At 42.5% G+C, this 26,360-nt stretch overlaps 2 protein-coding genes across 3 annotated transcripts in view; one reads left to right on the forward strand and one right to left on the reverse strand.

The window, feature by feature from the left end:
* The window catches only part of SH3BGR (SH3 domain binding glutamate rich protein), a 61,259-nt gene extending 47,768 nt beyond the window's left edge, over window positions 1–13,491 (reverse strand). The window contains exon 1 of one of the 2 annotated variants that reach the window (XM_017880697.1): window positions 13,208–13,491. In XM_017880697.1, coding sequence (XP_017736186.1) covers window positions 13,208–13,297 — 90 coding nt within the window. In that variant the 5' untranslated portion in view covers window positions 13,298–13,491. Of the gene's footprint in view, window positions 1–6,791; window positions 7,099–13,207 lie in introns of those variants that run through there. The other variant, XM_017880696.1, reaches the window with a different exon arrangement.
* A 218-nt stretch (window positions 13,492–13,709) lies between these two features.
* The window catches only part of LCA5L (lebercilin LCA5 like), a 43,838-nt gene continuing 31,187 nt past the window's right edge, over window positions 13,710–26,360 (forward strand). Inside the window, 2 exon segments of the mRNA XM_017880695.1 lie at window positions 13,710–13,780; window positions 24,266–24,418. The gene's annotated coding sequence lies outside the window, so the exon portion shown is untranslated.

Below are 26,360 nucleotides of genomic sequence, written 5' to 3' on the forward strand. Positions count from 1 at the left end.
GGAGGGAGGGAGGGAAGGAGGAGAAACAAAGGGTAATCAGACAAATAATCAATCAACAGTTATTTATTGACTCTCTACTTTGCACAATACATTGTGCCAAGTCCTTCATGTGAATAGATTCTTAAATTGCTTGTTTGGGTGAAAAAAAAAGTACAGAACTAATTGGTACAATGTAGATACAGAATACACTCAGGATAATGAGGCAAAAGTATGGCCATTTATTAAGAGTAAGATTAAAACTTGGCCGGGTGCAGTGGCTCAGGCCTGTAATCCTAGAACTTTGGGAAGCTGAGGTGGGCAGATCATCTGAGGCCAGGAGTTCGAGACCAGCCTGGCCAACATGGTGAAACCCCCATCTTTACTAAAAACACAAAATGAGCCAGGCATGGTGGCGCATGTCTGTAATCCCAGCTACTTGGGAGGCTGAGGCAGTGGGATCACTTGAACCCAGGAGGCAGAGGTTGCAGTGAGCCCAGATCATGCCATTGCACTCCAGCCTGGGTGACAGAGGGAGACTCCGTCTCAAAAAAAAAAAAAAAGACAGATTTAGGCCAGGCACAGTGGCTCATACCTGTAATCCCAGCATTTTGGGAGGCCGAGGTAGGTGGATCACCCAAGGTCAGGAGTTTGAAACCAGCCTGGCCAACATGGTGAAACCCTGTCACTATTAAAAATACAAAAATTAGCTGGGTGTGGTGGCACTTATCTGTAATCCCAGCTATTCAGGAGGCTGTGAGGCAGGAGAATCGCTTGGACCCAAAAGGCAGAGGTTGCAGTGAGCCAATATTGCACCACTGCACTCCAGCCTGGGTGACAGAGCAAGACCCCATCTCAAATTTAAAATAAAACAAAATAATAAATAATAAATAAAACTTTAAATATTTTCTTTGACATGAAAATATCTAATATCTCAATTTTTTAAAGGCTTCTCATCTCATATAAAACAACTCATAAAATGTTTTACAGAGCACGAGGGCCTCTTGTCATTTCCATGTGCCTTGTTTACAAGAAGGACTACACTTTGAGGGTTTCAAACAAATGCTGTAAAAGGTACATGCCTGTCCCAAATCTAATATCTGGATGCAAACCCTCTTTGAACTAAACTCAACTCCTTTCTCAGAGATATGTGAACCAAAATATCTATTTTATTCACTTTTGCCAAATTTAATGACTCACGTATACGGTGTTAGGGTGTTTCTTTGGGGATTTTGTTTCTTGTGTTGTTTTGTTTTGTTTTGTTTTGTTTGAGACAGGGTCTCCCTCTGTTGCCCAGGCTGGAGCACAGTGGCACGATCTTGGCTCACTGCAGCCTCAACCTCCCCAGGGTCAAGTGATTCTCCCACTTCAGCCTCCCAAATAGCTGGGACTACAGACACACACCACCATGTCTGGTTAATTTTTGGTATTTTTTGGTAGAGATGGAGTTTCACCATGTTGCCCAGGCTGGTCTCAAAATCCTGGGCTCAAGTGATCCACCTGCCTCGGCCTCCTAAAGTGCTGGGATTACAGGCAAGACCCAAGACCCACGTTGCCCAGCTGGGTGTTTCATAATATAAGGAAAGGTAAGACAAATCTGGATACTTAAGCCCGAGAACCAAATCACCTCCAAGACCAAATTATATAACTATATAATATATAATAATCTTATATATAGTAAGATTTTATATATGTAACTATATTATAATCATATAAATGTTTTATATGTGTAACTATATACTAATAATCTTATATATAAGACTTTTTATATATTAACTATAATATCTAATAATCATATATTAAGATTTTTATATATAACTATAAGATTTTTAGTGTAATTTACATGATATAATTATAACTTATATATTAATTTATGTGATTTATATATAATTTGGTCTTGATGGTGATTTGATTATATATGGTATATATAGTATATAATATAAATTAATATCAAGTAGTTTTAACTTTTAAAATTTTATATTTACTATGTTAATTTTTAAAACAAAATTGACATAAAGTCAATATATATTATAAAAGTTTAAATAAATAAGTATACAAATCATATATAAACATATAAATGGTAAACACACATTTAATTTAATGAACACTTACCATCAATATAAAAAAGATAATGGAACTAAAAACATTAGATCAGTAAATTAAAGGCTCTGTTCACCACAATACAACACTTACTGAATCTGTAAGACTCAGGACAACAAAGGTATTGCAGTTTGGGGCAAGCATGGACAAATAAATATAGACAGAAAGGTGCGGAATGATAGAATTTCTCTTAAACTTCTGGCAAATGGACTCCGGTAATTCCCCAGGATCACGCCTATGAGAACCAAAGGAGGAGGCAAGTGCTCCCCACCAAGGTGCCCTCCTCCAACAGCTGTACTGTGGATGCCTGGCCTCTGTGCCTCCACATGGAAACTGCTCCAAATTCCACAGCTTCATGGCTGAATTTTCAACATTACAAAATCCCTTCAGACCTGATGACAGGTTGTTGGACTAAATCATCATTTTAATTAACCATATTCTCCACACATATTTTCCAACCTGTCCATAACTATTCATGCCATTTTATAAAGCACTTATTCCCTTAGATCTTTTCAGAGATCATTGTGCTGTTTCAAAGATTAGAGATGCCTTCATTTTAGGCAGTTTTACTTTTAATTAACTATTCAGAAGGCAACTCCTTTATTCAGTTGAAACCCCTGTCTGCTTTTTCTCCAAAGCCTTCTAAGATACCCTCTTGGGAGCCTGAAGGAGGCAGCTGGCCCAGGTCCAAGCCACCTCACCAACATTATTTCCATTCTACCAACCATGTCTCAGAGCATGGGAAAAAAGCTCTATTTTATTCCACAAGTTTGGAATAGATGAAAAACATTTCCAAAAGTCTTGACTTACGTTTCTTCTATTAGAAAGGCAAAAAGAGATGGAGATAATGGGAGGGGAAGACGATGTTACGATTAAGCCTCACGAGACAGGCAATTGCATCCAGGTCCACTGCGGGACTGTTGGACACATGGCATTGTGTTAAGTGCTGTTTCTCAGCCCTCATCCCCAAAAAAAGAGAAAAGAAAAGAAAATGAAATCTGTTTGCCCCCTGTGATCCCCCAAACACCAGTCATTTAAAGAGGGCCCAATGCATTGCTCATCAGGCTATTCAGGGCACTTGAGTTCTGCCTGGGCTGGGAGCCTGCAGAAAAGGGTCTTAGGATCTAGGCCAGAGAAGGGAAGAGGGGAGTGAACACATGAAGCTAACCTGGCTGGCACTGTCATCTTGCTGTACCCCTATGTCCTGGCTCTAGCATGGGGTCCCTCTACTCCAAAGTCCTCCCCCTCGCGGGGTCCCTGATCAAGGAGCTCCTCTGGACCTGCAAAGCACAGCTCCTCACAGCACCTGCTGATCTGACTCCCAGGGACACAGCATCAGCTCTTGGAAAAGTCCTTCCCTTTACGGCCCAGAGGGAGGGGTGTGCACAGCACCGCATCAGTTCCCATCATGGACACACTCCTACTCTTCACCTTTCCCCCTTTGCCCCTTCTCCACCCTCCAGGGTGCCATGGCCCATGCTGGCCCCCCAGGCTGCACTGTCTGTCCTGGGTAGGATCTGGGGGTACTTGGGGTGTGTGTCATTGTTGGGAGCCTTTGGGACCTCAGTGAACACTCAGAGAGCTCCGTTTTCCTATCCTGTTACATTTACTTGTAAGAAAGTATTGTTCTGTATCCTAAAGTCACCCAGACACTGTTAGCTACTAGACTGTGTTGGAGTGATCTGACAGCAGCGCCTCTTAATGCCACTCACTTGGCATCTCTCGTTTATTGTCTTGTACAGTTAGGAGACTTTCCAACTGAGATAACTGTACTGTAGTATAAAGCACACTGGATTTGAGTCAGAGACGACCTGTGTTTCCATCCTAGCTTAGAAGGCTGCTTTCTGAGCAAGGGTTCTGATCTCCAATTTCTTCATCTGCAAACTGGATGTAACAATGCGTTCCTCATGGGGTTTTGGTGGGAACTGAAGATGATGATGCATGGAAAAGCATTCTGTATCTCAGGCTGAAAACCTACACTGTCAGGCACCATATAGCACACCACCATCCCAGTGCACTGTCACACGGGCCATCCAGATAGGTATTTGGATGGCTATTTTATAACAATGCTGAGGCTCCAATAAATGAATGAATTTTCCAGGAATGACATTCAGACTGATCTAATTCAAGAGTCATATTTTTCCCACGATATTTACATTGTCAATCAAGATGGAGAAAGGACTGAGAAGCCCAAGAGCCACCATGAGGGTCTGTCCTTAAAGATCAGTTCCAGGGGCTGTGCATCTTGGAGACAGCAGGGACTGTACTGTCTCCCTTTGTCCCCCCTGCCGCACCGTGGCCTTCTGGAAGAAAGGAGGGTCCTGGGAGAAGTCCCGCGCCCTCTCCTGCTCCCCAGGGTCTCTTTACCCAAATCTGTCCAGAACGTGGTCAAATGTGCGACAGCTCTTTAGAGTCAACTATTAAAATTGAGATGTAATACACAGCTGCATGTATTTAATTCCTCAAAAGGAGATTACAATTTGCTTTTCCTTTCTCATTTATTTCATTCAACCAACAGAAGTCAGAATGCCCTTACTGATGAGGTGTCAGGCAAGAATCCATTTTTTAAACGTACAGGCTGAAGAAATAAGTAGGAAAGGCTTGGCAGACTGACTGCCACACAGTAGCATGGGCACAAGAAGCCACTCTGGGGTTTTCCTGCCAAGAAGCTTTTGAGTGACATTTCTCTACCCATGAAAAAATCATTAGCACTGACACCGTGGGGATAATCAATTCTCATTCTTATGGCTAAGGCAGAAATTCTCCCACAAATGTGCTTCAGGAAAATTCTTCTCACACATAGTGATCATAGACCCCGATCTACTAAATAATATTAGCTAATAATTACAGTAACTAATAATTATAACTGAAATCCTAATTAATATTAACAGTAACTAATAATAAAAGTAACAATTATAATAGCAACTAATATTAACTAATAGTAGCTAGTAAGTATAAATAACATTCACTAATCATTAGAACATTTCCTGAGTGCTAATATACACTTGACACCATGCGAGACACCGAAGCACATCATTTCATCAGTCCTCATGACAACACTATGAGGTAGGCACTATTCTTATCCTCATTTTACAGACAAGGAAATTGAGGCTTAACAAGGCGAAGTAACTTTCCCAAGGTCACACAGTTACACACGGCACTGAAACATTTGCTTAGGGAACCAAAATGAACTTGGCTTTTCCAAGACTCCGGGATGAATGTTCCATCTCCCGGTCATCTGAAGCTAACTAAATTATGGGCCCAAACTTCAAGAATACAGGACATCAAATAAACCTAAAAAATCCATTAACTTATTTATTGTCTTCTGAAGAATATGTAGACCAGGTCTACAGACTACATAGAGGACTGGCAGGTAAGAGGTAAAGTTTTCAGCAATGAGCATCAACAACATATTTAAAGCCCACCAAAGCCATTTTCCTCCCAAAAAATATTTTTATCCAAATAGCCAAAAAATGCACTTCTTCTAGATCAACTGAAAGTTTCAGCAGTCATCAATAACCACAAAAGATTTTGCAGAGTTTCACATTTGGAGTGGGTCCTCATCTTTTTCGGTTAACTTGTTCTAGAGATCACTAAAACAATCGCTCATCAGTTGTGCTTCGCAGAAGGGACAGCCAAGATATTTTCTCTTGTTTTCTTCTCACCCTCTCCGGAAACCTCTTGAACTTTCGGGGCTGGGAATGGTGGCACTCGGCGGCTGCCTTTGGGGCTGTCACCCCTGCCAATGGCTTACTCTGGGTACCATGTCTGGCAGAGTGGCTGCTGAAATCCGAGCAGAAACCTGAGATCCTCCAGAAACTAGATATAAAAGGAAACAGCCGCCTTGCTCGTCTGTAACTCTTGGGTTTAATAAAACTGTTTTTTCTCTCCACAGCCTAACTGCTGCTAAATTGCTGGCCAAAATATCAGTCCCAGACAGACAGACACTATATGTGTTCAACCCTAACATCAAAGTCTTACCCATTTCCAAAGAGAAAAGTGTCACTTCATCACCCCTATTTCTTATGGCAGGTCTAGCCTGCACAGAATGAAGGCCAGAATTGAAGAGGTGGATGGTCTCAAGAAAATTAGACAAAGCACTGTTATGGAGGTCGGCGTTTAGCGCTTATTTTGGGGCCATCTGAATGCCTGGAGTGTTTATAACTGTGGCCTGAGAGACGTTTGCTCTGGTCACTGTGACATCACTTTCCTCAAACAATATATTACACATGCTAACTTTACACTTTCAGTATGGTTACATCATTACATGGCATATACAAGTGATTACACCCCGGAGTCATTTAAGCAATCCGGTTCATCATCCGCTCCAAACAGTGTTACACAAAGTGTCGTTTATTTGCAATTTTAAGTTAGTTTAAGCCCTGCAGAATGAATGGCAGAAACACACACAAAAAAAGTCCCTGATTCTATGATATTCACAAGGCAACACAACACAAATCACATGTTAAAAACTCTAGCGTCAAGCACGCCTCCTTCCTCGAATCCCTTTTCACATCCAACCATCCAGATTACACCCTTTCCATGCTTTTTCTACACTATGAAATCAAATGCAGAAAGCAAAGGGCGCACATACTTATTGCAGAGCCACAGCTGACTACACGCAAAAAAGAAACTGAAGGCCAACGTTGGCCATACTTCCAACCCTGAGTTATTCAGAAAAGAGTATAGGAAGAAAGAGTCCACCAGACACCTACCGCTATGGACCCAGAAGATGTAGCAACAAACACTTTGATAACCATTTCGACAGTTGGAAAGAGGACTCCCCCCAACACACCCCTGTTAGGGAATGCGCTGCTAGACAAATCCTGACAGTGACACAGGCGAGCAAGTGCCAGGTCGGGGCTGGCGGCAGCCCAGGGCTCCACTGAGCTCCGGCCCTCCCGCTCCAACTTAAGAGGCTCTGTCTCTGCAAGGAGCAGCAGAGGCATCTTGGGCTCCCCCCTCCATTGGCCCAGGAATATTTTGGGATCTGTCAGGAAAATATTTGATTGGTTGATAAAAGCAGCCACTGGACCATTTCCCTATCACTTTAAATGCCCGACAACAGTCCCTAAAAGGCCAGGCTGTGCTGTGCACCAATCGGAGACCTGTGCAGAGATGCCTTGGGGCAAAGGGAGGTGGGGCCCCGTAAGAGAACAGCAGGAGGCAAAAGAAGTGAGGGAGGAGCTCTTGGCAACTGGAAAAGCCCAGAAAACACTACCTCAGTCTAGGAGGAGGCTGGGTTTACTGGGCTTTTGGCAAACAAATAAACTGGACGGGTCAGAATAGCCACAGAGGCCTTTAAGTAAAGAGCAACGTCTTTGTTTTTTTTTTCCTGGCAGGTTAAAAAAAATTTTTTTTAAGTAAACTGTCATACAGTAGAAATCCCTTTAGGAGTGGCATGTTTCCAGTGTGCTCTCTTTCCCACCTGTTTCTCCTAAAGAACAGAAACTGACCAGCCATGGGCCATCTAAAGTTTCACTGACATCCAGGGAGGCAGGGAAATAGCCGCTGGCTTGTCAATACTCATGACTGCAACAAGCCAATTGTCTCATTATTTTATTTACTTGTCACTGACTTGAAGTTTATTAACTGTTTTAAAGTCCTTGGGGAAAAAAAACTCAATAATCTGTTTATAATAGGCTCTTTGTTTATATAGGTACTTTGTGTTTATACATATATATACATATAAATACACACATATATATTACACAAATACACACACATATATATTTTTATGTGTGTGTGTGTGTGTTTATACATTTTAATAGGTACTCTGAATTGTGTTAAAAGTTACAGAAGGGCCAGGGGCGGTGTCTCACACCTGTAATCCCAACACCTTGGGAGGTCAAAGCAGGAGGACTGCCTGAACCCAGAAGTTCAAGACCAGTCTGGGTAACATAGTGAAGTGCAACTTTACCAACAACAACAACAACAAGAAACCCAGCCAGGCGTGCTGGCAGGCGCCTGTATCTGTATTTCCAGCGACTTGGAAGGCTGAGGTGGAAGGATCGCTGAGCCCTTTAGCCAGGAGTTTGAGGCTGCAGTGAGCTATATCATCGCACCCACTGCACTCGCCTGGGTGACAGAACAAGATCTCATCTCTAAAACAAAACCATATAGTCCCAGCTACTCGGGAGGCTGAGGCAGGAGAGTGGCGTGAACCCGGAAGGCGGAGCTTGCAGTGAGCTGAGATCCGGCCACTGCACTCCAGCTTGGGTGACAGAGCGAGACTCCGTCTCAAAACAAAACAAAACAAAACAAAACAAAATCAAACAAACAAATTAAAGGAATACAAAATCTAGCAAAGAAGCCCAAATGCTAGCTACCCAAATTCTTCTGGTAGGTTTCAAAATCAAGATCAAGGGCATTAGGGACAAAGGGTTAGTTTTTCAAGAAGCACTTGGGGATATTTAGCTCTCTTTGCTGAGTCTCTTTCTTTCTCCCTTTTCTCCGGCCCCCTTTTTTTTTTTTTTTTTTTTGGAGACGGAGTCTTGCTCTGTCGCCCAGGCTGGAGTGCAGTGGCCGGATCTCAGCTCACTGCAAACTCCGCCTCCCGGGTTCACGCCATTCTCCTGCCTCAGCCTCCCGAGTAGCTGGGATTACAGGCGCCCGCCACCCCGCCCGGCTAGTTTTTTGTATTTTTTTAGTAGAGACGGGGTTTCACCGTGTTAGCCAGGATGGTCTCGATCTCCTGACCTCGTGATCCGCCCGTCTCGGCCTCCCAAAGTGCTGGGATTACAGGCTTGAGCCACCGCGCCCGGCCTCTCCGGCTCCCTTTTTAAAATCCCCTGCTGCTCATCATGGATTGGGTGGCACCGACGTTCTGAGCAGAGAGGCATTTCCCAGGCTTCTGTACTCCCTCTTCACCTGAGTCCCAGAGCCCCAGAGGTATGTTTCCTCCGGCCTCAGGTAGGTGACTGCAATGAGAAAAGACATCCCAGTCCCTGGAATATCCCAGTTCCCGGAATATAACTTAAATGCCTCTCCATCACAATGAATGATTGAGGTTGACTACCAAAATTTAACTTTTGGCTTCAACATGCAAAGTTAGCCACTCCAAAAATAAAGTCCTTAATGAGGATGATTAATGGTTCCCCAAATTTAAGTCAGTAGAATTATAAATTTTATTTTAAAGCACACCAAGGATTACAGATCAGTTTAATTTTTCTTTTCTGCATTTTCAAAATTTCTACAGTATGTATTATTTCTTCATACAATTATATATTTTCACACCTTAAAGTCTGCCACATAAGCATGCCATGTTTCTCCAAATATTCTTGAAGAAAGTGGGGGCATATTTTCTAATGACTTTGTAAGTTAGTAACATAAACGATAGCTAGATTATCATATGCTCTAGAGAATACCTCTTGATCATATCAGATGAAAACTGCCCTCAATAATGACACCTCCTCCATCTGCAAACCCTGGGGAGAAATTAATTTCTTACTGAAATAACAGCTAACAATTTGTAGGTGTCGTCCATGTGCCAGATCTGCTGTAGGTGCTTTGCATAAACCAATCCCTTAACCTGTACAAGAACCCTAAAATTGTGTTCCATTATTGTGCCCACTCACTATGAGGACACAGAACTAGAGATGACAGAAACAGGAAATGGCATATACAAGACTTGAGCCCCACCCATTTCTCTCCACACCATAAAAGAAGCTCCTGAGATGCTACCCTCAAATTCCTGGTGCTCCCTTTTCACTATGAATTTAAGTTTATTCTTTTCAAAATGACCACAAACATGTACAAATTAAAAATCTGAAAACTCCAGCTGAAAGATTCCTTCTAACGTATTTTTACACTAATGACACGAATGAGCTTCACCATAATTAACAGGAATACCGAACATTCCCAATGCATCTTAAAATAAAGCTCAAGGAACCCCTGACTTACAAAATCCACTTCAGAAAGAAGCTGTATAATTTCGTGAAGATGCAGGCAGCCAACCATTCAACATCTCCAGTGCTTGCTGTTTGCGTCTGTTCACAAAGACCAAGAGATCCACCGAGGAAGGAAAGGAGACTTTATTTTTAGAGGGAAATACAACCTGCAGATTGGGGAATGCAGCTTACAGGAAAAAACAAAAATGCACACGCTGCAGAAGAGAGGAAGGAGCTGGTATCTGGGTCTTACAGAGTCAGCCTTACATACATACTGAGCAAGGTTGCAGAGGATCTACTAATATTTATGAGGAAATTCAGGCATCTGTGCAGTGGGTAAACGTATATGTATCATACATTCCATGCTCACTTTGGGCTGGAGTTCTAGCATTAAAATGAGATGGAATTTGGCTCTTTACATCAACGGGTGAACTATAGGGCACAAAGACATTTTACGTGCAATTTCTATAAGCTGGCGGAAATTGGCTTGAGGTCTGCAGCTGTTTATTAATAAAGAATGTTTATAAGACCAGTCCTTTGTCCAGCTGGAGTTGTAGTAGGGACCGCAAGGCATTGGCGGGGGTGTGTAGTGAGGGAGGGAATGTTTCCATTGGCTGGCATTAGGCAGTCTATCGGGGTCAGTTGGAAATTTTCCAGCTGAAGTTGTGTTGGCTATGCTTTTTCGAAGCTGGTTTGTGCTTACTTAATAGCAGTTAATAATGCAAAAATACATAACTAACCCCTCATCCTTCTGGCTGTGACAGTCTGGGGTTTTTTTTTGTTTGCTTGTTTTTTGGTTTTTGTTTTTGAGATGGAGTCTCACACTGTCACCAGGCTTGAGTGCAGTTGCTTGATCTCGGCTCACTGCAACCTCCACTTCCCAGATTCAAGTGATTCTCCTGCCTCAGCCTCCCGAGTAGGACATTCTGTTTTTGGTGCATCTCATTTTAGGAACCAGTAGTTCATTTTGTCCGTCTGTTGGAGTATATTTTAACAAGTCAAATAACATCACTTTTTGATTTGACTAATTTTGATTTAAAGACATGAGTTACTGGCTACAAACTTCATAGGGACCCCCAGATGATCTCATGATAAATGACACCAGATGATATGTTTTGATTTACATAACTTTACAGATAACTTAAAATGACAAAGACACGTGTTTATTATGTAGAATGATGGGAATGATCACCACAATAACTGTAGTGGGTTGAATACTGTTCCCCAAAATGCATGTTCACCCAAACCTCAGCATGTAAACTTATTTGGAAATAGGGTCTTTACAGATGTAATCATTTGGGGGGCCTTGTGAGTAAATCATCCTGGATTTAGGGTAGGCCCTAAGTCCAACGACTGGTTGTCCTTCTAAGAAGAGAAAGACAGGGAGACACAGAGCAGAAAACCCTGTGAAGATGGAAGTAGAAACTGGAGTGGTGCTGCCACAAGCCAAGGAATAGCAGGAGCCCCCAGAAGCTGGAAGAGTCCAAGAATTCTCCCTAAGAGCCTTCAGAGGAAACACGAACTTTCAGATAATTTGGTTTCATACTTGTGACCTTCAGAAATGTGAGGCAATAAAGTTCTACTGTTCTAAGCCCCTAAGTTCATGGTAATCTGTTACAGCATCCCTAGGAACCTAATACAGACAAATAAAGGCTATGCTTACTATGTGGCATGATGGAGATGGCCACCAGAATAGCGAAAGGCCATGGCTCTTCTCCTTCCATTGTATACACAGCAAAGAACAACCCCCTTCAAAAGCTAAAGCAAAGGCTGGGGACGGTGGCTTACGCCTGAAATCCCAACACTTTGGGAGGCGGAGGTGGGCAGATCACTTAAGGTCAGGAGTTCAAGGCCAGCCTGGACAACATTGCAAAACCCCATCTCTACTAAAAATACAAAAAGAATTAGCCAGGTGTTGTGACTCACACCTGTAATCCCAGCTACTCAGGAGGCTGATGCAGGAGAATCGCCTGAACCCAGGAAACGGGAAACAAGGGTTGTGGTGAGCTGAAATGGCAGCACTGCACTCCAGCCTGAGCAACAGATATGTCTCAAAAAAAAAAAAAGACTATTCAACTGTAACAGAAAGATTCAAGGGCAGATTTGCAGAGTGACCTTATCATGTCTACAGACTGGGAAAAGCTGGTAGAAAAGAGGAGGAACCCATTCTAAGGAACCTCTCCCTTTCAGTTCCTCCAGTCTTGAGCTCCAGGGTTAGATGTTCCCTCAACGGCAAACCTCTGCTCTTGTTACTGTCATGGGACCACCACCAGCCACCAAGCATCAGTCCACCTTTCCATAATGTCAAGTCTAGGGTGACATTTGTCTAATGTTTACCTCCCTGGAGATGTTGCCCCAACCATCACCACCAGCAAAAACAACCGGCACCCATCTTATATGGATAATTCCTTACCTAAGGAGTTCCAGAAATGCATGGCCCACCAAAACTCAGGGTAGGTCATGCATTTCTAGAGGAAGAAATGGTGATATAGAGAGAAAGCTTGTCCTAACCCACTTCTAACAAAGCAGGATTAAAGTCAATTTGAAAAAAAAAACCCGTTTCTCCTTTTATATAAAACCAAATGCAGAAACTATAAAAAGAAATCTAATAAGCTTGACTCTACACAAATACCAAAATGTACTGTAAACAAAATTAAAGGTAACTGACAAACTGAGGAAATATTTGCAATGTATATCGCAAGCTAAGTTTTCAAGCATCAAAAGTTCTTACAAAACCAATTTTTACAAAGATGAATGCCAAGTTTTAAAATGAACAAAAGACAGGAAAACGCAAATCACACAATAAGGACAAATGGCACGAAAGATATGGGAAAAAGTCTATTCTTCCTACTAACAAGGAAGTGAATACAATCAAAGATGCCAATTTTTGACAATAAAATGGGCAAAAAAAAAAATTGTAAGAAAAAAGAGAATTTCCAATGCGGGCCAAGGATTGGAACGTATGCTGGAAGACAGTTTCCCTCTACCTTTAGAAAGCCTCAAAGTGAGCATATGTTTTGGCCCTGCAACCTCACATGTAGGAATTTATCCTAAGGAAACAGGGGTGACGTCAAAGATTCATCTGCAAGGATATTCAACATGGCTTTGATACAGGAAAAAAAGTAAATAAATAAAAGGAAACAATGTAAGTCTTCCTAAATTATGCCAAATTCCTATGCTGTCATTAAAAAGCAGCTGTAACTCCATCATCCAGGTGATTTTGACTTTTGCTTTGGACTTACCTGTACATTTCTAAATTCTCTATGCCAAATAACGCATTGTTTTGTCATCAGATTTTGTTTTACAAAAACAAACCAAAACAAAAAAAACATGTTTATGACACAGGGTTAATAGGGAAACTGTGCTTCCCAGGCACTGACCAGGCGTCTACACCTGCTGTCTAGCAGCCTACCGGTAGGCGTCTACACTCGCCTACTGACTCAAGCCTCTTAAGGCTGGCAGAGCCTTAAGAGGGCGCCAGAGCGCCAGAACGCGTGAAACACGACAAGCTCCCTCGCTCCCGGTGCGGCCACGGGGGCAGGCAGGGTCCTGGGCGCCGAACAGGGACGGCAGGAGGCTCGTTTACAGACGTCTACACAAGCAACTCACTTCCCGGAAACCGAAGAAAAACGCGAGGCCACACTGTCCTCCAGGCCAAACACGCCCCTCCCGGCCGCGGCGTCCGCTTCCCGAGTGCGCATGCGCGCGCCCAGCCCCCTCAGGCCTGCGCTTCCCAGCAGGCCTCGCGCACGGGTTTCCATGGCGACGCGCCGGCGCTGCGACCTTGCTGCGGTCGCGAGAACCGCGCAGACCAGGTAACCGCTGAACTGCTGCCGTCGTCCGCCACAGCCGGTTGCCCTTTTACAGCCCCAACGCTGGTCCCGTCCGGACCGCCTGCTACGCTCTTTCTGGGCTTTCGGTATCGCCAGTCACTCAGTCCTCGCCCCTGCCTGCCTCGCTGGCGCCCCGCCGTTTCCTCCTCGCAGCGCAGTCTGGCAAGGAACAGCTACTCCGGCTCGGCAGTGGCCGAGCGCCCCGGCGACACACGTACTCTCAGGCCCGCTGGGCAGGGGGGACGCCTGGGCCGAGGTGACCGAGCGCGGGGCCGCGCCTGGGTCCGGCGAGGGGGCAGAGGGCGATCTCACCGCCGCCCCACCGAGGGACTTTCGGGTTTTTCTATCTGAATCTTCTATCTGACCTCCGATTTTGCCTTTGCTTACTTGCTGTTTTGCTTGGGATTCGTTTTTCTTTGAAACCTTAGCGCTGGCATCTCCCTATGTCGCAGGAATCTAAATCTTTTGAAATGTCTTCTCTGTGTTTGTCCCCCACTCGCCCAGTCTCGGGACTCTTTATCCACACCCTCCCCTCAGCGTGTTAACGTTTCGTTGCCACACTTAAGCCAACGGTTACGTTTTTTCAGAGCCCAGTTTTTTTCACGGCTGAATGTGAGCTTGAGCCTTTTTGCTGTCTACTCTCAATCCCTAGATGAACTCATCCAGTCTCCTGTACTCAGAGCCTACCTGAATGCCAGTGAGCCCCAAGTGTGCATTCCCAGCCCTCGCCCCTGCCCTGAACACCAGACCCCTGCATTCAGCTGCCTGCCACATCCCTACTTGGATGTCTACGGCATCTCAAACGCAGCTTATCCAAGACAGCTCTCAATAATTCCCCAAGCCAAGCCTGTCCTCCCACAATCTTAACCCGTCATAGTTGCTGGGAATTCCATCCTCCAGTTGCCCGAGCCTTGTATCCTGCCTGAGTCCTGTTTTTCTCTTCCTCGCCTTCAGTCTGTCAGCACTGCCTTCAAAATGCACCCGAATAGATTCACAATTCTACCATTTCTCTCAGCCCCCACTGTCACCGCCTTGGTCCAGGCCCCCATCATCTGGTGTCTGGATTATTTTACTTGCTTCCTAATTGGTTTCCCTGAGTCTGCCCCTCCCCCACTTGAGCATGACAGCCTTAATGCCATTTCCCGTTCTCTGTTATTTCGTATGAATAAGTTTTTTAAAGGATTATGTAAATTACAATTTCCTTATATAAATTACAATTTCCGTAGACAAAAGTGCAATATTTTCAGTATGTATTTTGCACATTGCAACTTTTAAACCGGGTAAACAGTCTACATAAGCATCATGCTACGTAGCATCAAGCTGACCATGTAAAGATGCCCCTTAGCGGCCGGGCGCGGTGGCTCAAGCCTGTAATCCCAGCACTTTGGGAGGCCGAGACGGGCGGATCACGAGGTCAGGAGATCGAGACCATCCTGGCTAATACGGTGAAACCCCGTATCTACTAAAAAATACAAAAAACTAGCCGGGCGACGAGGCGGGCGCCTGTAGTCCCAGCTACTCGGGAGGCTGAGGCAGGAGAATGGCGTAAACCTGGGAGGCGGAGCTTGCAGTGAGCTGAGATCCGGCCACTGCACTCCAGCCTGGGTGGCAGAGCAAGACTCCGTCTCAACAACAAAAAAAAAAAAAAAAAAAATGCCCCTTAGCTGTGTTAGGTATAAATATGACAGTGCCCCTGGAACAGAACTATGGCAAGAGCTTTACAAGGGACTGTCCTGAAGAACAAAAGAATCCAGAGCCTTCTTCCCCAGAGTCCTTCTTCCGCAGTGCAAAGACAGGAATCACCGTAAGAGTTTAAGCTCTCGCCTTTTTTATTCTTTCAAGAGAAGCATCAAAAAGAGGCAAACTGAGATGCAGACAAATGGTCATCCGTATGCCGATCATTTTGATAGTAAGTACCTGGGTGCTGATACTGCGATCAGTGTGACAGGTCCCTGCCCTCAAGGAGCTAAGGTCCCTACATACCTGTACCCTTGCCAATCTCTCTCTCTTTTTTTTTTTTTTTTTTTTTTTTTTCATTTTTTTGAGGTATTGTCTCACTCTGTTGGCCAGGCTGGAGTGCAGTGGCATCATCTCGGTTCACTGCAACCTCCCTCTCCCGGGCTCAAGCAATTCTCCTGCCTCAGCCTCCTGAGTAGCTGGGATTACAGGTGTGCACCACCACACCCAGCTAATTTTTGTATTTTTAGTAGAGATGGGGTTTCACCATGTCGGCCAGGCTGATCTCAAACTCCTGACCTCAGGTGATCCGCCCACCTCGGCCTTCCAAAGTGCTGGGATTACAGGCCTGAGCCACCACGCCTGGCCCTACCCTTGCCACTCTCTTAAACCCCATCTTTTCTCTTTTGCCATCAGGTAAAACCCCCATTAACGAAAGTAACAGAGTAGAATTGCCACAGTTAGCTGAGGGTCTATAGGAGATTGCATCTCATAAATGACCACTTTACTCAGATTTGATCTCCCACCACACCCTTGTGCTGTCACTTCATTGAGAAACTTGAAGCTGTCACATGGGAATCCCCTCATTCTTCAGCTGCCAAAACTGCAAGCCTTATATCTGTTCCTACCTTCCTTCCTCCTCCTAACCAAAGCCACTCCCTCTCTGTGCTTTGGATCCCATCCCTTTCCACTCGCCAAAAACTCTACACTGTCAGGTAGGCATTCCCTCTCCCGTATGATCACCTATTCCATCTCAGCCGGCTCTGCCATGGTTTTGAAGCATGTTGAAGTTTCCCATCACAAAAGAGAAAAAAAATCTCCTATGACCCCACGTTCCCCTTCAGTTTCCAGTTATTGTCCAATCCCTTATCCCTTTCGACAGGCACGCTTTAAAGAATTGCCTTATTCGATACCTCTATTATTTGTCTCTCACTCCTCAGCCAGCCTGGCTTCCCTCTTCATCTCTGCTAAAACAAAAACCAGGAAGGAGACATTTCCATGCCTTGCCTTGCTTAGTCTCTCAGCAGCATTTGAAACTGCTGCCCCCATTTCACTCCACAAACACTGTCTTCCCTTGGCTTCTGTGACCACCCCTGTCTCTTCTGCTTTCCCTGCTACCATTCTGGCTCACCCTCCTCTCCCAGGCTCCTTAATATTGGAGATCCTCAAAGCTGGGCCTCTGTTCCCATTTTGTTCTCTGTTGCGCCCCTTCATCTAGCACAGGGCATAGATTCACACGCACAGCTTTAAGTTCCAGCTGTGTGTTCTTGACTCCCACCTTTCTCCAACTTGACCTTTTCTTAGCTAGACTCGTACATTCAGCTAGCTGCGTGACAGTCTTTCTTAATATCACTCAGTCTCCTCCAATTCAACAGGCACAAGACCAAACAACCCCACTTCCCAACCCCAACTGGGACCTCTACCATTGTACCTAGGATTCCTCCTTGACCCTTACCACACCCCAACACCCAGTGAATCCTTAAGCCCAGGTGAGGTTGTCTCCTGGGCATCTTTCACATCTCTTCATTGTCACGGACGCCTAAGTCCAAACTACCACCTTCATTCAGCCTGCTGCAGTCCTGTACCAGCTGGTCTCCCCACATCTCTGGCTTTTCTCGATTCTTCACCACCCTGCAGCCAGAGTAACCTCTTCAGAAGGCAGAGCTGATTATGCCATCCCTCCCCACCTCCCTCTTTTGCTTACTGCCAGCTTCCCATTGCCCTTGGATTAATGATCCACATCATAGGCACGCCTTCCCAACGACCTGCAGCTGCTCACCCCCGCCTGCTTCTCAAGACTCATCTGAAACCGCTGGCCCTCCTCACTGGGCTTCAGCCACATAGGCCTCCTCCACCCACCAGGCCTTGGCATTCTTTTCTCTCTGTCTGCATTGTTTTTCCTTCCTCCCTCTCATCCTCTCTTGCCTAGTTAGTTCCCACTGACCCTTCCTATCTCAACTCAGACATCACTTCTACAGGGATAACTTCCCCGATCACTGTCAGGATCAGTTTCTTTATCTTCACAGAGTTGTATCTCCTTCCTTGAAGACACTCGGGACAGTCACTATTATGATTAGTTCATTACTGACATAAGTCCCACAAAAACAGAAACATTTGCTGTTTGTGTTCATCATTGTATCTCCACACCCCACATAGTGCCTGACACACAGTAAGCACTCAAATGGGTGCTAAAAGAATGAATGAAATGAACATTCTAATGTGTGAGATACTAAGTGCCATGCGTTTTAGAACAATTCTATTAAAATAGAATGAAACTCCTGGTAAAAAATAATCAGGCAAACACTGAAAATTAAAAAGAATGTTGTGGCAGGGTAGCTAAAAACGGGTACTTGGGTAAGATTTGTAGCCCTTTACTCAGTGTGGTACATTGCATTTGCCAACACTTGGTGGAAGTAGAGAGGCATGGGTTCTTACCCTGAAGGTGACTGGGATGTCAGTCTGGTAGTGAATTGAAACATTTGTTTTAAAATATATAAAGTTGTTAAATTACCAAAACCTGCATAGCATAGCTAGTCTGCAACCATCCAAACTTTGAACGTGGCACATTTTCATGTTATCAAATAAACTTGAAATTTCTGATATATATAGGTATATTTCATTTATGAAATTTAGTGCTAGATGTCACTGAGAAATCAGCCAATTTCTTGCCTTAGACATTTGAAGCCTAATACCTAGTTGTATTGGCAGAACTGGGAACATACCTTTTTTCTTCTGCAGTATACTGCCTCTGAATCAGTGTTTTGTTCATCTGTTTTTTTGGTTTTGAAACTGGGTCCCACTCCGTCCCTCAGGCTGGAAAGTGGTTGTGCGATCACAGCTCACTGCATCACTGCAGCCTTGACTTCCTGGGCTCAGCCTCCTAAGTAGCTGAGACTGTCACACCCGGCTAATTCTTTTTTTAGGAATGGGGCCTCACCATGTTGCCCAGGCTGGTCTCAAACTCCTGGGCCCAAGTGATCCACCTGCCTCAGCCTCCCAAAGTGCTGGGATTACAGGTGTGAGCCACCACGCCAGGCCAATCAGTGTTAAGAATCATAACCTCCCTTTGTCAATGTTTAGAGTGACTCACAAAATTTCTGAAGCAAAAAATTGGGACACATCATCTTAAAAGATAAAGTGTTTGAAATAATGTTCTTGAAAACCATAAGATATTGATTATCTTAGCTGTATAATACCACATTTATAAGCCTAGGTAAGAGCTTTTCTATTCATTTAATATTTTTGTCAAAGAGTTTAAGAGTTCAGGCTTTTCATTCAGTAAGAAGACCTGAACTTGGATCTAGCTGAACAAGTGCCCATGGACACTAGTGAATGTCACCTGTCCCACCCTGGTGACATGAACCTTGATTACCTGTTCAAGCACGGATCTGCCAGGTTGCTCCACAGCCACCTGTTTTCCCTTTGCATTTGATTCGTACTTTGGAAAGAGATACTCTGACATGGTAAATCCCATTTTGTTTTGTGTTTTTGAGACAGGGTCTCACTCTTGTCCAGGCTAGAGTGCAGTGCTGGCATGATCACAACTCACTGCAGCCTCAACCTCCCAAGTAGCTGAGACCATGGGTGTGCACCACCATACCCAGCTAATTTGGCTTTCTTTATAGAGATGGCATCTCCCTATGTTGCCCAGGCTGATGTATCCTCCTTATTGGTATTGATGCTCAAATTGCCCTATCTTTGACTAGTGGGAGCTTCTTAAAGCTGGCTCCTGTGCCCTTTTGATACACACCAGCCTTTCTTCTCTTTGCCTGCCTCAGGCTTAGGATCGTCCGTTTCTCCAAGGAACCCTGATTCATTATAGCAGAGAATGGTATTTGGTGGAGAATGGTACACAGTGTACTCATTGTTTCTGGGGTGTCATTGATTCTAGGCCCTCTCAGCAGAGTTAGGGGAAAAATACACACACGCACACATAGACATACATATGCATATACACATACACATACATTTATAGATATATATGCACATAGATCTGTAACTGTATATACCTCCTTGTGTGTGTATGTGTGTATGTATTTGAACCTAGCATTTCACATTCTAATCCAACATTTCAGGGTTCTTTCCAGCCTTTCCTCTTTCAGACAGTAAGAAATTTGACCCCATGATTCTAAATATATTACGTCCTCAGTTAACTTGTTAGCTCTAATTAATTTCCTAACTTTGCCAGCTACCTGACGCCTCTTTGTCACTCCTTCCCCTTACAACTACTTCACTCTGCTTTCTCAGCCTTCAACCATGCTTCCGCCACTGCCTCTACAGGAAAGCCACCTCCTTTTTTAAAAAAATCTGCATGGAGTGCTTATGAGAGGGTCTGCTGTTTTCTCCAGCTCATTTTTCCAAAGCAAACAATCCCACCAGCTCTCTCGGGTTGGTCATCTTTTTCCCAGATATAGTCCAAGGCAAGGTAAAGCAAGCTGGTTTCTGGAACCATTAAGATATTTCCCCAAAACATTTGAACTCACCAACTCACCATCTTCTCTGACTTCTTGAAATTTGTAACAGTGCATTTCATTTGCATGTCATAGCCTGCTTTTAGTCTCATTTTAATTTGTGATGTTTTTCAAGGTATCTGTGTTAGTTCTGTATTACTGCTACAACAAATTACCACAAACTCAGTGGCTTACATTTATTTTCTTACAGCTCTGAAGGTCAGAAGTCTGAAATGAGTCTTAAGGGGCTAAAGTTAGGATGTCAGCAGGACTGATTCCTTCTAGAGGATCCAATGGAGGATCCATTGCCTTCCCTTTTCTAACTTCTAGAAAAGCCTGTATTCTGTGGTATGTGACCCCTTCTTCCATCTTGAAAGCCAGCAGCATAGCATCTTCTCCCTCTGACTCTGCTTCTCTCATAACAGAGCCTTCTCACTCTGACCCCTCCTGTGTCCTTCTTAGACAGGCCCATGTGATTACATTAGGTCCACATGGATAATCTGGGATAATTCAGGATAATCTTCCCACCTCAAGACCTGAAATTGATCACATCTGCAAAGTCCCTTTTGCCATATATAGTTAACACACACAGGTTCTAGGGATTAGGACATGGACATCCTTAAGGGACCATTATTCAGCCTGCCACTGTACCAAAGGAAAGTCTTAAATCTTAAAAATGAGAATTTAACTTTTTTATGGAAGGTAATGAGCAACATGTAGACATTGATTGGAAAATGAACATATCTTGGAGAACTTTACATACCTACACATACAGAGATATGCTTTATTTTTTATACTAGGAATTATCAGTATTATTCATCACAGTTATAATAACAATATGTTTTATCTAATTCTTTAATTTTGCCATTCTGGTAGATGAAAATGGAATCTAGTTGTTTTAATTTGCATTTCATTATGAGTAAGCTTGAACATCTTTTTATATAACTTGGTTTTCTGTGTTTCTGTAATGTGCTTATTCTGTAATGTGTTCATATCTTTTGCCCATTTTACTAATGGATTATTTTAAGAGGTCTCTGTAAATTAAGGAAATTAGGTCTTTGTCATATGTGTTGAAAATCTTTTTTCCAGTTTGTAAGATGCCTTTGCACTTTATTTTTTTTTTAATTATAAGGAAGTTTTAAATTTTATGCAGTTATTTTATCAGTTGTTTCCTTTATGGTTCAGGGCTTTATGTTTTTCCACACTCTGTGTTTTCTTTTAATAATTTTTTAAACATTTATATTTTGAATCCATCTAACCATCATTTTAGTTGAAGAAATGCAGTAAGAATGTGCTTCTGTTTTGATTTCCGGGTAGATTCTGGCCTACCTCTCATCATTTACTGAAGTGCACTTTCTCTGCCTTTATCTTACACGAGGCTACCATATGTATTTGTTTGTGTTTCTGTTTCTGAACTCTTTATTCCAGTATATTGTTCTGTCAAAGCATTAGTATCAGGCTATTTTAGTGACTATAGCTTTATATCTCAGTATCTGATCAAAGTAGTTCCTTCTCATCATTTTTGCTCATATTTCTTTGTATTCTTTCATATTTATTTCTCTATATGAATTTTGTATCGTTTGGTCAAATTTCACAAAATTACTCAGCATTTCATTGAGAATGCATTGATCATGTAGATTAAATTAGGGAGAATTTACAGCTTTATAATGTGTCCTTTTGATATAAGAACAAAATATGTCTTTCACTTAAATATTTTATTTCAGTAGTTTTAAAGTTTCCTTCATATTATTCCTAGTATACTTAGATGTTTTAAATGTTTGGACTGATATAGTAAGTGGGATATTTTTCATCTATTTTCTAAGTCATTTTATTTTGCATATAGAAAAGATTATTTTTAGGGCCAGGCACACCTATAATTCCAGCACTTTGGGAGGCCAAAGTGGGCAGATTTCTTGAGCCCAGGAGTTTGAAACTAGGGCCTGGGCAACATGGCAAATTCCCATCTCTACAAAAAATTGGCCAGGCATGGTGGCATGTGCCTGTAGTCCCAGCTACCTGGGAGACTGAGGTGGGAGGATCACCTGAACCCAAGAGGTTGAGGCTGCAGTGAGTTGTGATCGCACTACTCCAGTCTGGGCGATGGAATGACACCCTGTCTCAAAAAAAAGATTAATTTTATAGCCATTTTGTAACCTATAGTGTCAATTTAATTATCTTGATAGTGTTTTATAAGTATATAATCATTTCATTTCCACATAATAACTTGCCTCTTCTTTCCCAATATTTAGACCTAGTACCTCCAGAACAATATTAATGAACAAAGTGACAGTAGGCATTTCTTATCTTAATTCTTACATCAGTGTAAATTAATGTTTCACCATTAAAGTTTAAAGCTGTTTTTTTGTTTGAGATAGGTATTTATCACATTGGGAAAGCTTTCATTTAGAGCTTTTCAGATTGGGTTAGCAGTAATGAGAAGTTTTTTATCAGGAGTCATGGAATGAAGAGAGGAATTAAAGAAGCACAGAGGCATCCTGAACATTAATTTATGTGATCAATATTTATTGGACACCTAATATTCTCAGGAACTCCTCTAGGCACTGAGGATGTAGCAGTAGACAAAGGAGCCAGAATGCATGCCATTGGGAAGCATACAGTTAGTGGGGAAGTCAGGCTACAAACAGGCTAAGTAAATAAAATAGGTGTTGTAAAATAAATAAAAAATAATAATAAAAAGTAAAATAGATAATATGTGCTAAAGAGAAAAAATGAAATGGGGAGACAATAGGAAATGTTGAGAATGGATAAGAAAAGAGGGAAAATTTGCATGTTAAGTAAGTTTTTTTTTTTCCCAAGAGGCAGGACTGGTTAAGAATATAATTACCGGTGAGGCACTGTGGCCCAGATCACGCCTGTAATCCCAGCACTTTGGGAGGCCAAGGCAGGTGGATCACTTGAGTCTTGGAGTTCTAGACCAGCCTGGGCAACATAATAAAATCCCATCTCTGCAAAAATACAAAAATTAGTTGGGCATGGTGACACATGCCTGTAGTCCCAGCTACTTGGAAAGCTGAGGCAGGAGGATCACGTGAGCCCAGGAGGTTGAGACTGCAGTGAGCTGAGCTGAGATAACACCACTGCACTCCAGCCTGGATGACAGAGTGAGACTCCATCTCAAAAAACATGTATATAATTACCTACCCATAGAATAATTTCGGCCAGAAACACAGATGTAATCATTTGAATTAAATTATCCTTATGAATTAATTATAACTTCACTATGGAATTTTTTTCATTATATGCGTGTAACCAAATATTTACTTTTAAGAATTAGGATTTTCTAGTTGTATTAACTAAGAATCTGATAATTCATGAAAGTGTGGAACCAGAATACATTTTAGTATATAATACTAAATCAGTCACTATCTGTGCTTCTAAAGTACAATCCAGTGCTTACAAGTAGTTACCAAGAGGGTCGTCTTTTTGTTATTTTTATTGTTGACAGGCAAGAAACACATAATTCAAAAACTTTAATTATTTACGTTCAACTCTGTACTGGAAAGAAAGAGCAGGCAGGTGAGCCACAAGATCTTTTGTTCTGTCAAAAACTTGAAAAGGCACTGCTGTGTATGGCTCCTTCAAATCTTATTTCAACATCACTGTTTGATAATCACATCCAAGAACTTCCCAATCAACTGCCAACAGGTGATTCACTTTTATAGCGAAAAAGCCGCCTATGGCCAGGTACAGTGGCTCACACCTGTAATCCCAGCACTTTGGGAGGCCAAAGTGAGTGGATCACTTGAGGTCAGGAGTTTGAGACCAGCCTGGCCAACATGGTGAAACCCTGTCTGTACTAAAAATACAAAAAAATTAGCCGGGCATGGTGGCGGGCGCCTGTAATCCCAGCTACTCAGGAGGCTGAGGCAGGAGAATTGCTTGAACCTGGGAGGCGGGGGTTGCAGTGAGCTGAGACCACACCAATCTATAACACAAGGGCATATATATATATATATATATTAAAACTGCTTCAAAACCTTATTTTATAAATGTTTATTTTGTGAGATTGTAACATTTTCCTTTTGTAATATCATTTTAGGTTTTTTAAAATATATTCTTTCTTTAAAAAGAGACCAAAACCTGTCAAAAAATACTACCGTGGAAAGCTCATAAATACTGCAGTGTGAAGAAGCCTGTGCTTATCTTCAGTTAATCGTCAGACATCTTAGGGAAGTTTGATAAAGAACACCAGGTATGCAGTAATCCCTTTCAAACATTTTAGCGTGTTTCATTTTCCATCTGCCTTGTTGCAAAAGCAGGAGTAAAGATACCTGACTGTTGTATTCAGAATGATTCAGACGTATACCTTGATCTTCAGCATTCTTATTTCTAATTCACTAATTAGATAAGCACAATATAGAAGTTCACTGTTCTTGTAAGCAGCCATCCCTTTTACCATAGTGCATTCCAGGAAAACGTAACCTCAACCAGATCAGATTTTTTTCCATTAGAACAGTGTTTATAATTACTCATTGTGTTCCTGAGTCATAACAGCAAAGAAACAACTATAAACTCTATAATGATAGAGACATAATAAAATTATGCTTCATGTGCAGTAAAATAGGCACCATTATACTGTAAACTGTTCAAAACATAAATGCTGCCAAACTAAATCTGAACTATACTGTAAATTTGATACAACAAAAACTAGTGTAACTATAGTAGGTATTATATAATTACTAACTTTGCCTATTTTAAGATCCTTTAAGGCAAAAGATTACCTTCTTCATCACCCCAGTCCTTGGAAGACACTAAATAGATGTCCTTTGACTGAACATATTAATTAATTAAGAACATCAGTGGCTGGACATGGTGGGTCATGTCTGTAATCCTAGCACTTTGAGAGGCTGATATGGGAAGATTGCTTGAGCCCAGGAGTTCAAGACCAGCCTGGGCAACATAGTTGCCCAACTACTTGCCACGCCAAGGTGGGAGGACTGCTTGAGCCTGGGAGGTCAAGCCTGCAGTAAGCTGTGATCACCCCACTGCACTTCAGTCTAGGCAACAGAACAAGACCCTGTCTCAAAAGAAAGAACATTAGGTAGTTGGTTTAAGGCCTGGATTTTTCAAAAATGCACCACATAATCAGAAATTTGTATGTGGAAACTACATTTTGTACTGATAACAGTAGAGAAGTATAGTGTATGTATATTAATATGAAGACTTCTGAAACAGTTTAATCAACTTAAAAGTTATAGGCCTGATACTAGTCATCAGTCAGTTTTTAACAGGTCAGTGAGATAACTGATATTTAACAGACTGAATATATGATCCCACTTAACCTGCATTCAGGGCACATTCATTGCCGACTATTGTAATAGCCAAGAATCAAACTTGGTTTTACTTTTGTTTACTCTGCTGATAGTATCTCTCAGACTCCATTTCATGAAAAAGAATAGAACTCACACAGTGCCAGGTGAACCCAAACATACCTGTATTCAGGTCATATAGGTAGAAACTTTAGGATGATTGTGGAATCCTGGGAATTCTAGAATGCTAGAAATATCCAGTCTCTTTGGCAGGTATAGTTTATGTACAAGCAATTCTTTTGGAAATTTACCTACCCTGCCAGGGCAGGAGAATTGCTTGAGCCCAGGAGTTCAAGACGAGCCTGGGCAATGTGGCGAAACTCCATCTCTACAAAAAATACAAAACTTAGCCGGCATGGTAGTGAACACCTGTAGTCCCAGCTACTCCAGAGGCTGAGGTGGGAGGATCACCTGAGCCCAAGAAGTTGAGGCTGCAGTCAGCTGTGATCACACCACTACACTGCACTCTAGCCTGGGCAACAGAGTGAAACCCTGCCTCAAAAACAAAAAAAACGAAAACAAACATATCTCTCTATATATATTTTATATATATGATGTGTATAAACACGTGTATATATATGTGTGTATCTGTATATATATGAAATACTTAGGCATAAATCTAACAAAAGTTGTAAAAAAGTTCTACATTGAAAACAGCAGAGCACTGCTGAAAGAAATTAAAGAAGACCTAATAAATGGGAGGCATACCTTATTCCTGGGTTAGAATTCTCCATTTTGACAAAGTGTCAGTTCTCCCTAAATTTATATGTAGATTCAACACAGTTCCAGTCTCAATCCTATTAGGCATTTTTTTTTTTTTTTAAG

Source organism: Rhinopithecus bieti, unplaced genomic scaffold (assembly GCF_001698545.2).
Source record: "Rhinopithecus bieti isolate Rb0 unplaced genomic scaffold, ASM169854v2 scaffold_12151, whole genome shotgun sequence".
NCBI lineage: Eukaryota > Metazoa > Chordata > Mammalia > Primates > Cercopithecidae > Rhinopithecus > Rhinopithecus bieti.